The sequence below is a fragment of the Apodemus sylvaticus genome, chromosome 7 (genome assembly GCF_947179515.1).
Source record: "Apodemus sylvaticus chromosome 7, mApoSyl1.1, whole genome shotgun sequence".
NCBI lineage: Eukaryota > Metazoa > Chordata > Mammalia > Rodentia > Muridae > Apodemus > Apodemus sylvaticus.
Window position 1 is genome coordinate 56787279 of NC_067478.1, and position 15519 is coordinate 56802797.

At 33.3% G+C, this 15519-nt stretch overlaps 1 protein-coding gene across 9 annotated transcripts in view; it reads right to left on the minus strand.

The window, feature by feature from the left end:
• Window positions 1-15519, minus strand: part of Znf280d (zinc finger protein 280D) — an 80123-nt gene that overhangs the window by 50707 nt on the left and 13897 nt on the right. For all 9 annotated transcript variants that reach the window (XM_052187841.1, XM_052187839.1, XM_052187840.1 and 6 more), the window contains 6 exons: window positions 14649-14795; window positions 11944-12009; window positions 11704-11843; window positions 5261-5378; window positions 1317-1484; window positions 826-935 (listed from right to left, as the gene is read on the minus strand). In XM_052187841.1, coding sequence (XP_052043801.1) covers window positions 826-935; window positions 1317-1484; window positions 5261-5378; window positions 11704-11843; window positions 11944-12009; window positions 14649-14784 — 738 coding nt within the window. In that variant the 5' untranslated portion in view covers window positions 14785-14795. The remainder of the gene's footprint in view (window positions 1-825; window positions 936-1316; window positions 1485-5260; window positions 5379-11703; window positions 11844-11943; window positions 12010-14648; window positions 14796-15519) is intronic.

Genomic DNA, 15519 nt, shown 5'->3' on the forward strand with positions numbered 1-15519 from the left:
TAAATAAATAAATAAAATAAATAAATAAATATATAAATAAATAATTAAAAAATTTAAAAAAAAGATGAATTAAGAATGGTCAAGGAGAGTGTTACCTAAACATCCTATTTCACACATACTTTAAAATTTTCTTCAAATCTAAACCAAAAGCTGCCTACTCCAATAAAAACCTTATAAAATTTATGATTATGCAAACTATTCTGGACTTATCAAAATAATTATTTCATATGAAAAGCAAGAACATTTGAAGTTTATGTCTGAATACTGACAATATATATAATTTACTTCATTATCTAATGGGTATATATATATAAAAAATAGAATTTTTAAGTTATAAAAAGATTGAATTTAGGCCAGGCAGTGGTGGCGCACTCCTTTAATCCCAGCACTTGGGAGGCAGAGGCAGGCAGATCTCTGAGTTCAAGGCCAGTCTGGTCTACAGAGTGAGTTCCAGGACAGCCAGGGCTACACAGAGAAACACTGCTTGAAAAAAAACAAACAAACAAAAAAAAAAACAAAAAACAAACAAACAAATGATTGAATTCACACTAAAATTTTTACAAATTGGAATATGATTTAATCAATATATTATTGTATTTATAATCAGAATACAATAAACATATTTCAAATATATTAACCAAGGAATTTTACTATCATGTAGAATCATTTTGAATATAAATTTTTATCTAAGCTCTATGGATACACCCAGTATGAGAAGATTTCATTCCTAACTTACTAAGTCAAACAATCATTTAATATAAATCGGCCATTTAACATTTTTAGGGATTTTCGAATTTTCAAAATTAGATTTTGGAAAAGATTTACCGTCATGTGATTTTTCAGAGGATCCAAAAGATTGAAGTGAATATTACACTTGGGACATGCTCTTGGAAAAGTTGTTCCATTTTTAGATTGATTTGATGAGCAATTTGCACCTAAAATAAAATCAGATCAACTATGAAATAAAATGTATAACTTTTCAGGATTTTTTGCTTGTTGTTTTTTACACATTATTTTTAATTATTACTGGGTGCATACACATATATGTAAATGTCACATTTGTATTGTGGGTCCCAGAGGAGACTGTCAGGTCCCTTGAGCTTTAGCTGGCGGTTGAGAGCCACTCTCTGTGGGTGCTGGGAATCTAACCCAGGTTCTTTGGAAAAGTTTTAAGTGTTCTTAAATAAGCCATCTCTCCAGCCCCCAAATTTAGCACTTTTAACTTAAATAACCACTATTAATCTAATTCGTAACCATTTGCAAAACGTATCTTTAAATACTACAGAAATTTCTTCTTCATAGGGCAGAGTTTTTACCTTGTGATGGCACCACTTGGAGAGATATCACTGATGGAGACTTTTCTGAAGAGACTACAGAAGAAGCATCGATTCCAGAAATGTTTTCACTAGCTTTAGGCTTTTTTGAGTTAACACTGCTTATGTCAGAACCAGAAGGACGTTTTGATAAAAACGTTTCATTCAAACCTAAAATGATTTAAACAGTAGGGGGAAAGATGTTAAAATATTATAAAAACACTACTCATAAACAGTTAAATCTAAATATGTGGGAATATATATAACATAACTGAACTATGCTATATCAATGATAAAAATTAAACGATATTGCTGGGCATGGTGGCACACACCATTAGTTCCAGTGTTTAGGAGGCAGAGACAGGCAGAGAGATCTGTGAATCTGAGGGCAGCATGGTCTTCCTACCAAGTTCCAAGCCAGCAAGGCAAGGCTACATAGTAAGATCCTGGGCTCAAACAAAACAAGGAATTAAATGTTACAAATTTAGAGAGTATAAGGAAATAGCATAAAAACTATTAAGGACTGCATTTATTCAATCAATTTGTGAAATTATCTTTCTATGCAAGAAATTCTCAGAATGGCTTGAAAAAATAATAAAACTGAAGAAAGATATTTTAAAGTTCCTAAAAACCAATTATCATCAGATGCTTAAGTACATTCAAGTTTTAACAACACATGTATGCACACATGTACAACAATTTGTTTGAAACACTTATACGTCCTTCAAATTTCTTTCTTTTTTTGCCCTTCAAGATGAGTTTCTCAGTGCAGCCCTGGGTGTCCTGAAACTCACCCTACAGACCAGGCTGGCCAAGAACTCAAGAGACCTGCCTGCCTTTCTGCCTCTTGAGTACTGAGATTAAAGGTGTGCATCAGTATGCTGGGTTAACACTACTTAGAATGCCTAATGTGATGTTAGTCCTTTCCCACCTTACAGTGTGTGTGATCTCTTCAAGGCTTGTGACGCTACACACTTATTGCTATGTACCAAGTAGAAACTTCTGTGCGTGGATGATGTTTAACTCACTCAAATGAAAGGGCATATGAAAGAGGGAGTTGTATCCCATTGTAGGGAATATATTAAGAAAAGTCTGACAAAGAAACTCTTGCATTTGAGTTATTAAACAACATGAATCTTTGTTTACATAGAGATTTCATTCTCAAAATATTTATCTTTTGAAAAAAAAATCACCATAAAGCCAAAAGATTAAGCCTTAGAGTATCAGCAATAGAAAAAAGGGACAATTAGACAACAACTAGGGCAAAGTCTTTTTTAAAAATAACACATAATGTACTTTGTACAAAGGATTTGAAAAATATACATTAAATAGATCCATTTATACACCAGACATAGAAGCATTATTAGAGAAATCCTAGGCATTGAAGATAGCCTAAGTTAAAATCCAGATTCTGTTGGTCTCTGTTTATGTATTTTTACTTAATTACTCTGAGTTTCAGTTTCTATTTCTGTGAAATAATGATACTTTATTTTACAGTTACTTTAAGATCAAACAATGTATTCAAAGTACCTTAAAATATTTGATACATAGAAAACAATAAATAACAATTATCACTAATAGCAAAACATTTTATACTTTAACTTGCTTTACAGGGTAAAACTTGTTCCAATAGATTTGCCTATCTTTTTTTTGCCAAGGAAGTAAGATTATACTAATTCACTATTTCATATTTAAAGACAAAGTAATGATTTTTCCTTGTCTTCAAAACATTCGGTCAGAGACAGACACAATGCAGGTACATGAAAAAGATCTGTGGTAGTGCAATCTCATTAACACATGCTTATGTTACTTGGAAAATGAAACGGTGATAGCATTTTGAATTAAGCAACCAATTATAAAATAGTCTTGATGGTAAAAATAGACTTCTTTAATGTCAGAATTTATCATGAGAATTCTCAACATTAAATAAATAAAACCACTCTGCATCCTTTCCAATCTTTTTTACATTTATTTACTTATCTGTGTGCATGAGTATGCAAAACGCATGGTATCTGAGTGGAATTCAGTGAACTACTTGTGAGAGTCTAATTCTCTTCTTCCACTGTGTAGGCTCCAGGAATCAAACTTGGGTTGTGAAACTTGGAAGCAAATCCTTTTACTGAATGAGCCATTTCAACTGGCTGTGCATGTATTTTAAATTCTGTCTCTTTATCTGTTTTGCTAGGTTTCTGCTATTCTCTAACCCCAGTCCTAGCTCTGCCAGTTAAAAAATCCTGATTTCTTTCAAGGTCAAAATCAAAATCCCATAATCTCTGTAGACAGTAATCAGTCAATCATGGTACTTAATAAACAACTCTGATATTTATTATCAAGTCCTTTAAATCTTATAAATGTATTTTCACATTTTACTTATCTTATTTGGGCATCAAAAAAAGCCCTGAAACTAGAGAAAGAGTCAAAATGGTATCTTCAGGTGCTGTGCTCCAGATGTGGAGAACTGAATGAATTACACAAAAAAATTAATAGCCCCATCTCCTAATAATATAAAAAAATTTGAAAGTATGAAGAGGTCATTTGATCTGATAAAGACTAAACATTCTTAAGAGCAGAGGTTCAAACCTACAACTTCCTAGTTATCCCACTTAATGAAGTTTCACTCACTGTAGTAGAAAGCTGAGAGGGAGAATAGGAGTCTTTATTGTTTCTTTCTTCCCAGAAGTTTCAAGACTGCAGACTTTTCTTTCCTATGAGTAAAGTCTATGAGCTTCCTAATGCCAGATTTAATACAAATATTTTTTCTCCGTTTCTTTTCGCTTGTACCTATTTTATTAACAAGATATTAGTAAACATTTTAGTAAACTATGTATGTAAGTGACATTCAGAGACGTGTTTATCAAATAAGGTATTTTTAAAATGGAAAAGCACTTTAAGCCCTATAATGAAAAAAATTTCAGGAGAGTCTGGTATACATCTCATTAATCTATTTAGTAAACAATCTAACCATTCCAAATTTTCTTGTACATCTTAGTTAAAATACTTGAATACATACAAATTGCTAATATTCAAAAATTAACTTTCCTTAATTACCAGGAATTTTCACTATGACAAATTTCCTCCATAGTATGCTAATGTATTCTAAATTATTGAAGAATACTTGTCACATAAACTAATTGCATTAATTTTCTAAAGATCACTTTGTAATATGTCTAAATCACTTATAACTGACTGTTTTGAGTTAACTGACTGCATAAGATGGACTTGAAATTATTACATACTTCAGGTTAAAATAAAACTGACAATAATCCTGCTACAGCCTCTCAAATGCTGAGATTATAGGTGTACAACACCACACGCAAGAATCATTTCTTTAAATTATCCTTTACTTATGAGAGAAGAGAGGACAAGGGAAGGCTTGGAAGATACACACATGCCACAGAACACATGTGGAGGTCAGAGGACGCTCTCTAGGAGCTGGTTCCTTCTTTCCACGATGTGGGTTGGAACTTAGGCCATTATGCTTGGAACCAAGTGGCTTTGTCTGCTGAGTCCGTCCTATCACTAGTCTAACAAATATTTCTTTATTGTGGCCACTTTATAGCATCATACTTGACTATATACTGAAATCACTTCCTGAACTAGAAAGACACTAACTTAAGAATTCAACTATACATAACCATACACTTTTTTATTTGAGTGGCCATAGAAATTATTTATTCTTCACAATGTTTATAGTATCTAAAGCGTTCTCTAACTCACTAATGTTTTAAAGTAATTTAAAGGTTGGTTCCATAGGAAAAAGAATACCAGGTGGTTTAATGAAGATTTTAAATAAAACAGCCTCAAAAAAGACACTCAAAATTATTTTGAGTCCATGATAAAATAAATACTTTAATACAAAGATGTTTAGTTCAAAACAGAAACTTAATTTTGTATGATTATCCATCGTTTCTTTTAACAATTTTAAGGAAAAAAGTAACAAAACAAACCTGCAATAGAAAGTGTTGGTCCCCCCTGGTAATGTGATAATCCTGTATCCTGGGTCAAGTCAAACAGTAACTCTGAAGAGTTATTAGACAGAACTCGTGGTGAATTTGTTACATAACCCTGTTAAATTTGAAGAAATAATATTACATTTATTGGACATATGTATAACTACTGTTTTACCACATGTATAAGAGCAATTTGGCAGCATATCTGTATCATTAAGATAAATTTTGTTTGATAATTCAATTATTAACAAGTTAAAAACACAAAAGTAATTGCTAATTGGACAAAATTATCATCTATCAAAACTGAAAGCAAGCAAACAGAGCTTGTTTTTTCCTCTCTGGTCAACTAAAACTGATCACCTAAGGTAGACAGCAAATTTTAGTTCAATGTTTTAAAAGTACAAGAAATGCAAATTTAAATCTGTAAGAGCAATACATACTTAGAGGTTCTAAAATTGCAGTTTTATCAAGAAGCAAGTGAGAGAAATCAGTAAAAACAGCACAATGAAAACACAGTGAAACAAACATAAATCTTACTCCCAAGTATTACTGTTGAGAGTAAATGTTTTTATATAAAATGACCTTTCAAACCATCTATTTTGGAGAACTTTATAACTAGTCAAAAAGAAAAATAATGGACTCTACTTTTCTAATTGTCCCACAGAAACCTATGCTAAGGCAAGGAATGTGGAATGTCATATGGCAAAAACCAAAGCAACTTGGGTCTTGCAGTAAACTAACAATACCAATCAGAAAGGGATTAGGATAGAAGCTGTTGATAAAATAACCTCAGTCAAAGAAATTTTTAGCCAAGCTAGTGGGAAGATCTCAAGAGCATGGTGAAAATTATGAACTGGACTGTAATGTGGTCAGGAAGGGGGGCAGCAGGAAAGGGGACAACATTTGAAATGTAAATAAGGAATATACACACACACACACACACACATAAATAAAACTGAAAGAGTTAAAAAAAAGAACAGAGCAGTAAGTTTATATGTAACTATATACATATACATATTCAGTATCATTATGAAGTGGTCAATACAACTGAAGATATAGGCTTTAATACTATATAAGTTATGCTAATATGCACACACACATAAACAAGGAACAATTGCTGTGCAAAGTAAGCTCTGAGTGATTTCTGAACCTTTAACCTGTTAAAATGCACAGTCCACAGGATTTTGACTTAAGCAGCGCTTAAAAATAAACTGATCGGGAAAAAAAAAATAAATAAACTGATCGTCTCCTCCCCTCCAAAAACCAAACCAAACCAAACCAAACAAAATTAAAAACAAACCGACAAACAAAATTAAGCCAGGCACAGTAGTACACATTTGTGATCTTAGTACTCAGGAGGTAGAAACAGGAAGACCTTCCTTAACTACATAGCAAGCTCAAAGCCTGCCTGAGCAACCCTATCGAAAACATGACTGATATACTACCTCTTCTCAACTTACTGGACACAAAGATACAAATAAAAATAGTAAACAAACAGTCATTGGTAGGAAAGCTGCTCAAATTCTAATGATGAATGTAAAGTATGGTTAACACTGTAATATAACAGGTAAGATGTTAACACGAGGTAAGCTAGATGGGAAATATCAGAACCCTCTTTTCTATAAGACTCTATGTTATATATTGGCATGACTTTGAATAAAAAACTTTAGTAGCTATCAAAATCTAAAAGGTCCTTTATTCTAATTTCAATAATTTATGGTAAAGAAATTTTAATGGAGAATTGTTGATAACAGCCAAAAATTAAAACCTATATTTTTTATAAAACTGGAGAGATGGCTCAGTGGGTAAGAGCACCAACTGCTCTTCCGAAGGTCATGAGTTCAAATCCCAGTACCCACATGGTGGCTCACAACCATCTGTAAAGAGATCTGAAACCCTCTTCTGGTGTCTGAAGACAGCTACAGTGTACTTACCTATAATAAATAAATAAATCTTTAAAAAAAAAAGAGCTAAACCCACAAGCTATCATATAACTATTACTATCAAGTTTTTGAAAAGTAGGACATGTTCCTCAAAGGCGTAAAACAATGTAAGGGCTGACCTGTACAACCTACCACTCATGCGTGTACACTGATCTCTTCCTAAGCTCCTCCCAGATATGTTAATCATAGAAATATAAAGGTTTTGTTTTGTGCTTATAAATTAAAGTATAATAAGAATTTCATTTTGTACTACCTTTACTGACAATGAGACTATTATAAAGTCAAAGGAACAATTTATAATCTTAAGCAACACCACACTTAGAATTTGAAATGGACATGGGCACCTGAATCTTAAGATGTAAAGAAAAAAAACCTGGTAATTTCATGACCCGACACTAACGAAGTATAATCTTCTCTGAAGTAAACACTTTCGCCAAATATTTGTACTTTTAAATACTCATTGTGCTGTCAAAAAACAAAACAAACAAAAAAACAAAAACCAACTCTTTAACAAATAAAGTTAATCCTGTTAAACATATTCCAAAACTAAGTACCCATAATAGTTTTACAAAGGCAACTCATTAGCCATACTTTGTATTAATTTTATCAATGATATTAATGATAATATATTCAATCCCTGCCTGAAAAGGTATTAAGATACAAAGATATCCCATAGAAAATTAAGCACACAAAAATATAACATAAAACATTAAACTATTATAGTTTACTAAAACTAATTAAAATAATTTATTAAAACCAGTAGGCTTCAACATTCAGAGAGAAATCCTCTTAAATAAGACAATTTCTTCCAGAATAAAAGTCTGTGATTTTAGCTTTGACCACATCGATAAGTGAGATTTAAATATATGATTCCTAAGCTCCCATGTAAACCAACTGGCAAATCTGCTCTTTTCCAACAAGTTTCCATGATTACAAAATGTCAGTTGAGAGTTTATGGTTGCAGAAATAAAATTATTCTAATTGAAAAGATTTTATATTAGTGCACTTTCCCTCTCGTTTTTTTCCCTAGATGCCAAATAACTACCAACAAGTATAAGAATATAAGCAAGGTAATTGTAACATTAATTTTTTTAAGAATACAAATAAAAGCCTTTGGAATTCTACAGGATCCAAGAGACTGTTTTTTTGTCTAAACAAGAACTATTTTAAGGAAATTAGTGCTAAGCTAATTTCAGTGCTAAGCTAACTTTCCAGCTTCAAGATGATTTTATACCTTTATAAATGACTAAACCCCCAAACACTTTTTACACTGGTTGACATTTACCTGTTGATATTTACCAAACTAGACAATGAAGCAGAAAAATATTAAACATTATTTTACTTTTAAATTATATTCAATCCATTATGGATCATCATGAAAGTAGTCTTTTTTTTAAATTTATTTGCATTTCAAGTGTTATCCCCTTAACTGGTTTCCTCCTTGCCCAGAAAACCCCTCTCCTATCCCCCCTCCCCCTGCTTCCATGAGGGTATTTCTCCACCCACCCACTCACCCACTCCCACCTCCCCGTTCTTGATTCCCTACACTGGGGCATCTATCAAACCTTCATAGGACCAAGGACCTCTCCTCCCATTGATGCCTGACAAGGCTGTCCTCTGCTTGGTTGGTGGCTTAGTCCCTGGGAGGTCTGGAGGGTCTGGTTGGTTGATATTGCTCTTCCTATGGGGCTGTAAACCCCTTTAGCATGAAAGTAGTCTTACTTTTTATCTTTACAATTTTTATTTTAATTTGGGGAGCCAGGATCTTAGGTATCTCAAGTTAGCTTCAAACTCACCATGTGGCCAAAGATAGCCCTAACACCTGATCCTCCTGCTTCTATATCACAAAGTGTTGGGATTAATTGTATGTGCCTGAACCCAGAAATTTATGTGTACTAGGCAAGCTCTCTTTTCTAGTAACTAAGCTAAATTCTAAAAAGAGAATAAGGACTCATGACAATATGTAATTTAGAGGAGCATTAGCAGTATAAACCACTGTTGATATACCATACTCTGATCTTATCAAAACTCACGAGCCAGTACTTTCTTAAAGGTGTATCACTAGGAAATCTGAAACTTTTCTTGGTACTCTGTCCCTGTGAAATTGTTAACCCACAATACCCTAAGTCTTTATTCACAGACATTTCAGCTAACATATACTTTGGTTATTTGTGAAATCTCAAATAGTGAAAAAATTCATAATACATCATCAAAAATTCATTTATACTACCCATCAAGGAAGTCTTGAATTACTATGGAGCAACCAGACCAAAATGGCAGATTAATTTATTTTTTCTTGATAGATCAAATTTTATCATTGGTAAAGAAAGAACACTACTATCAGCTGTTTTCCCTTAAGTGATGAAGGGGAAGGTATACTTTGTTCAATCTTGAGGAAATCTGTCCCAAATCTGAGGACTGAATAACAGCATTCTAAAGTGGATTCCATTATACCAGTTTCTAATATTCATACCCTATGTGATTCCCTTCCTTTTAATGTGGCTGACAGCTGAATTGATTATTAACAACATAACATGATAAAGGTGGCAAGGTACATAACATTTTGTGAACATGATTGTTTCCTAAAAGTAATAAAATCAAGCCTTTCTGTGTAGTAGACATCTTTAATCCTAGCAGTGGGAGGCAGATTCAGAGAGATTGCCGAGTTCAAGGTGAGCCTGGTCTACAAATCAAGTTCCAGAACAGTCTGTTATAGAGAAACTCTGTCTTGTACCACCAATACCTCCCCCCACCCCCACCCCCAAAGAGAATAAGTTCTAGTTAAGAACTCTTCCTTAGCCAGGCATGGAGGCACACACCTTTAATCCTAGCACTTGGGAGGCAGAGGCAGGCAGATCTGAGTTTGATTCCCAGCTTGGCTACACAGTGAGTTCCAGGACAGCCAGGGCTACATAGAGAAACTCTGCCTTAAAGAAGAGGGGGAAAGGAAAGAAAAGAAAAAAAGAACTCTCCTTACTTTCAGGAGGCAAGCAGCCATTTTGGGAAGACCCAACTGGCAAGGAATTAAGCCAAAAGCCAAAAGGATACTGAGACTCAGTCTGACCCCTTAGGGAACTAAAGGGTACCAACAACTATCTGGACTTGGGAGAGATTTCCCAGTAGAGCTTTAGATGAGACTGCTTTCTGAAGATCACATCTTAAATGGTGGTCCTATCAGACCCTAAAGCAGAGGATCTAGTTAAGCTATGATCTGCCTCCTACCAACAGAAATTATAAGACTTGAGGATACTTAATGTATATTGTCATAAATCACAACGTTTATGGCAATAATGATAAGTAATAATATACCACAGCTTATCAGCCATTATTTCAAGCATAAATGTGTTCAATTAAAATGCAACAGGTTATTTCAGCTTGCCAATCATGCTTTTCCTAAACACAATCATCAAGATATTTAAGATCCAGAAGTGCTTTATGTACATTACCCATTTCACCACACAGAACATCCAAGACCCATAGCCAAGGGTATAGATAACAAAAGAACATTAATGGAAGTTTATGTTTAATACATTGCAAAATGTCATTGAGAAACTGCCTATAACTGGAGTATTTCATTGGGAGTGTGAGGAGGAGTGGCTACGTGCAAACTCTGGTACAGATGAGTGCTTGTCTTGACTCACAGAAAGCCATCAGCAGCTTTCTCAGCATTGTTTTTGTGTCACCAATGCAAAGGTCAAACTGTGAAAAAGCAAGTGTTTTCAATTATCTTCACAATGGTATTGAATCCCAAACACACTACCTTAAGAATGCTGAACTTGGGCAGTATTTCCATTTTTCAAATTAGATACTCATATACAAGATATATATGTGTGTGTGTGTGTATATGTATGTATGTATGTATGTATGTATGTATGTATATATGTGCATATATGTCTATAAACTATGGATTAGCTTACACTGAGATCTGAGACCCACCTAGCTATAGATCTAAATAAATTAATCACTGTAAAACTCAGTATTTGTTCAACTATGAAATGGGAGAAGTAGCAACGCCTGAATGCTAGGTATATTTTAAAACTAAATGAGATTCATTTATGTAGAGCATTTAGCACAAATATTTACTAGCTTAATAAATTGTAATTACTACCACTATCTATTACTTTTCACTAAGGTTTCTAAATAAACTATGAAGGTACATTTCGCAGAATAAAACACTACTATAAAGCTTCTCAATAATTTTCCAATTAAAAATACCTGGCCCAGTTTGAAAGCATAAATACTTTGCTATCATGTGATATTCATTATAATTTTTCTATTCACATTTTGACAGTCTTAGTTTTCAAAGCTATACCTAATCATTTTAAGCATATTCCCCAGCTTACTAAAGGGTAGGGTCATTAAACTGTCATACAGAGGGTAACCTTTTCTGATACCGATTATGCTACCAACTAGATGACCACTTGTTGATAATGTAGAATTTTAATTGGGTATTGTTAATATTCCCTGAGCTGACTATGTAGTTTCGAAAACACTTACAGGTTTAGAAAATGGCTGAACAATAATAGAGCTATCTGAAGATCTAGATTCAGGATGAAAATTTACTGGCAAGGCAGCCACAGGATTTGATGTTGAATTCGGGCAGCGTTGACTTGTAGGCTTGAATGAAGCAGTAAAACCTGTATTTTAAAATTACACAACACATTGAATGCATGTCTATATAATCAACTTTTTCAAAATATTTTAGTTTACAATTCAAGTATTATAGTAATATTGTACCTCGATTAAGTATACCATTCTTTATTCCTCTTGAATGAGAGCTGGGATTAACTCTGTTCAAAATATCTAAAAAAAATAATGATACTTTAAATTTGTTTGAATGCAGTATATACTGAGAGATTAAAACTTATAAACTGAACATATTAGAAGGAATGTTATCACTATTTTGAAAATAGTTTATCAACATTAACTGTTTTATAGCATAAACGTAATCTTTCTCATTGTAACTAAATGTCCAAAAGCCAGAAGTTTATTGATAAACCCAAGTGCAAAAGCAAAGCTTTCTTCAAATCAAAGAAATTTTGTTCCCATAAAATCTTCTAAAAACATATTCAAATATGGTTGCATGGACTTGAAGTCTATACCTTACTTGGTATGGTGAAAGAATTGTTTATGTGTATATTTGGATTCTGACTTAAAATTAAACTGTTACCAGGCCTCCATATTCTATTCATAGGGCTTTAACTAAAAGCCCTGAAGTTATATAAAGGAGAATCTCCATGTACTCTATCATTACCTCTGTTCCAAAAGGGAAACTACTAGAAGTTATAGACTAAATTAAATCTAAGGTTTACCTCACTATCTTACACATTAAGAGGATTTTGTATCAGAAGTCAAGACTGGCATGACTTTGAAGGACTCAAGTTGTTACTGTTACATATGAATATGTGAAGTTGTTAACATCTAACTTACCCAGTAATCAAACTAAAATCTGAAAAAATGAAGATTTGCTTAAATTTGCTTATTCAGAAAAGGTTAAAAGATGCACTAAAATTTATGTACAAAAAATTCATTTTTCTTCATAGTAGAAAAGAACTAGATAGCACTAAATAATTTCATAAAGGTACACATGATAGTTATTTTTCTGAGCCAGAGAGATGACTCAGTAGTTATTGGATATTCCTAGCACTCACATAATGTCCCACAACCACCTGTAAAGTCGGTTTGAGGGGATACCATCTTCTGGCCTCTATGGGCATTAGAAACTAATTGGATGCACACATATTTGCAGGCAAATGCATACGCACCTAACTAAATACATATTTTTAAAATAGTTAAAATTTTCAGTAATATTAATGCAGTGCTTACAAATCAAGTACATCAGGTTTATTTTTTTTAAAAACAGAAGCAATGCAACTTGATATTATTTTTACTCAGAAAACCAAAATTAATATTCAAGCGATCAAATAACTATTGGTATACTATTTTAGTAGTTGTGATCTCTAAAAGATAAGTTCTTAAACATTTAATACACATTTTCTATGTTGAAATTCCATATGGCCTCCACATAAAACAGTAACACAATTATTTCAATTTTTCATCTTCACAGTTCAAAAAGATATCTGTGGTCAATATCCTTCTTACAGAATTATTTAAAAACAAATATAGATTGTTATAATTGAGAAGAATTAACAGTCATCTATAATCAATATAAATTCAACTGAATCTTGTCATATTTCCAACAAGAGATTTTAAATAATTTTACAATATAATAACATTCAAGTGTCAGATAATCAATGCCTAGGAAATAAGAAACAGGAAATTCTGGTATTAGCAATATGCACACTATCATACTAAACTCATTTTACAATCCAAATAACATCCCACTTAGCATTCCATGGAAAATTACCTGTCTATCACAGAAAATAATACTGACATTTCATTTGGTTAAATTGTTCTCTCTATAATAAAACTATATATAAATGCCATTCCAGTCCTATAGGCAAGAAAAGGAAGAAGGCTTTCAGAAACTTTCATAGTAGTCTCTCCAGTTAACCAAGGTAAATAAGAAATACTAATATACTGAACACATTAACATTCTTTGATAAATTCTTCTGGCTTAAAACAAACATGCAATTAAAATGAGAAAGAATATTTTTATCTTTGAGACTTGAAGACTGTAAATTTTTTTTCCATTGAGATCAGATATCACCATATAGCCTAGGCTGGACTGGGATCCAGAAAAATTCTCGGGCCTCTGTCTCCCCAGTGTCTCCTTAGTATTGTAAACAAAAGTGTGTGCTACCCACACCTGGTTCCAACTGAAATATTTTTGAATAGATAGTAAACTGTAATGTATCAGTTTTCTTACCATAACATTATAACATTGTAAAGTCCAAGCACTCTAACTGAAAGCTAATCATCCAAAGACTATTCTACTAAAAAGCCTGAAATGTGAGAGTGCTAACTGTAACATAGTAAAAATACAATGGCTAGAGGCAACACTTCTATGTATCACAACTTTACTAGCTGCTGAAAGACAGTTATGGGTAGGTTATGACCCACTTTCACTCTATGCATTTTGTAGTCTTGTGTAGATGACACTACAATGGGGCCTGGACATGAGATTTCATCTGAGACTAACACATTTTTTAGTATATCCCAAAATTTAAAAGTAAGCATTCTAAATTTTTCCTTTAAGTGATTCTAGGTTTAAGAGAGAAAAAAAGAAATAAAACCATATAACCTGGTTTCTCAGCACCACTAAAATTATAATTCCTATTCTCACCAGCCAATCATGGGCATTTTCCTGTTGTCTCTGCTGGTATTTGGCTTCTATCTCTTCTTAAAACTCCATCTCAGGGTCAACCCTGACTTTCGAACAAGTATTTTATTCCTAACTTCTTATGGTGGAATAAAGACATTTTCACAACAACCCTAAAAGTAACCTTTTCAAACTGCCCACATTCGAAGTAAATGCTTACTTGAAATAGCTGGTTTTGAACTTGCTATCTCCGCAACAAAAATGGGCTCATCATCATCATCCTCTTCAACTTCTTTCACTTTCTTCTGCCATGGTTCTAGCTCCTCTTCTTCACATTCCATAAAGAGTTCTGCCATTTTTAAATTATCTAATTTTTAAAAGAAGCAACCTTCTTTTAATTAAAGTATTTGCTATATGCAGCATATTAGAAAGCTATTTTAATAATCCTAGTAACAATTTCTACTTCGTGTTTGTAATGAGTACATGATAGTAACAATAACAAACAGTGGTGGCGCATGCCTTTGATCCCAGAACTTGGGAGGCAGAGGCAGGTGGATTTCTGAGTTCGAGGCCAGCTTGGTCTACAGAGTGAGTTCCAGGATAGCCAGGGATACACAGAAAAACCCTGTCTCGAAAAAAAACCAAAAAATGAAAGAAAAAAAAAAACAACCCAGATCTTCCTAAGTCATTAACTAATAGACTTGAGACAGAGAATGGTTATTTAGAGCAGATAAAAAAATGCAGTCAATGGCCGGGCGGTGGTGGCCCACGCCTGTAATCCCAGCACTTGGGAGGCAGAGGCAGGCAGATTTCTGAGTTCGAGGCCAGCCTGGTCTACAGAGTGAGTTCCAGGACAGCCAGGGCCACACAGAGAAGCCTGTCTCAAAAAACTAAAAAAAAAACAGTCAAAATGAATTTCTGTCATACATTTAGAACAATTAACTCTGAAAAAAAAGGATTATATCCTATCCATTGTCTTTAAAAGAGGGGAGGGGTAAAACTAAGAATAAGAAGCCACAGAAGAAAAAAACAAATTAGAAAAATTTGTTTCTTAGAAATGAAAAATGCAGAGTAAAAAAAGGGGGGTGAGG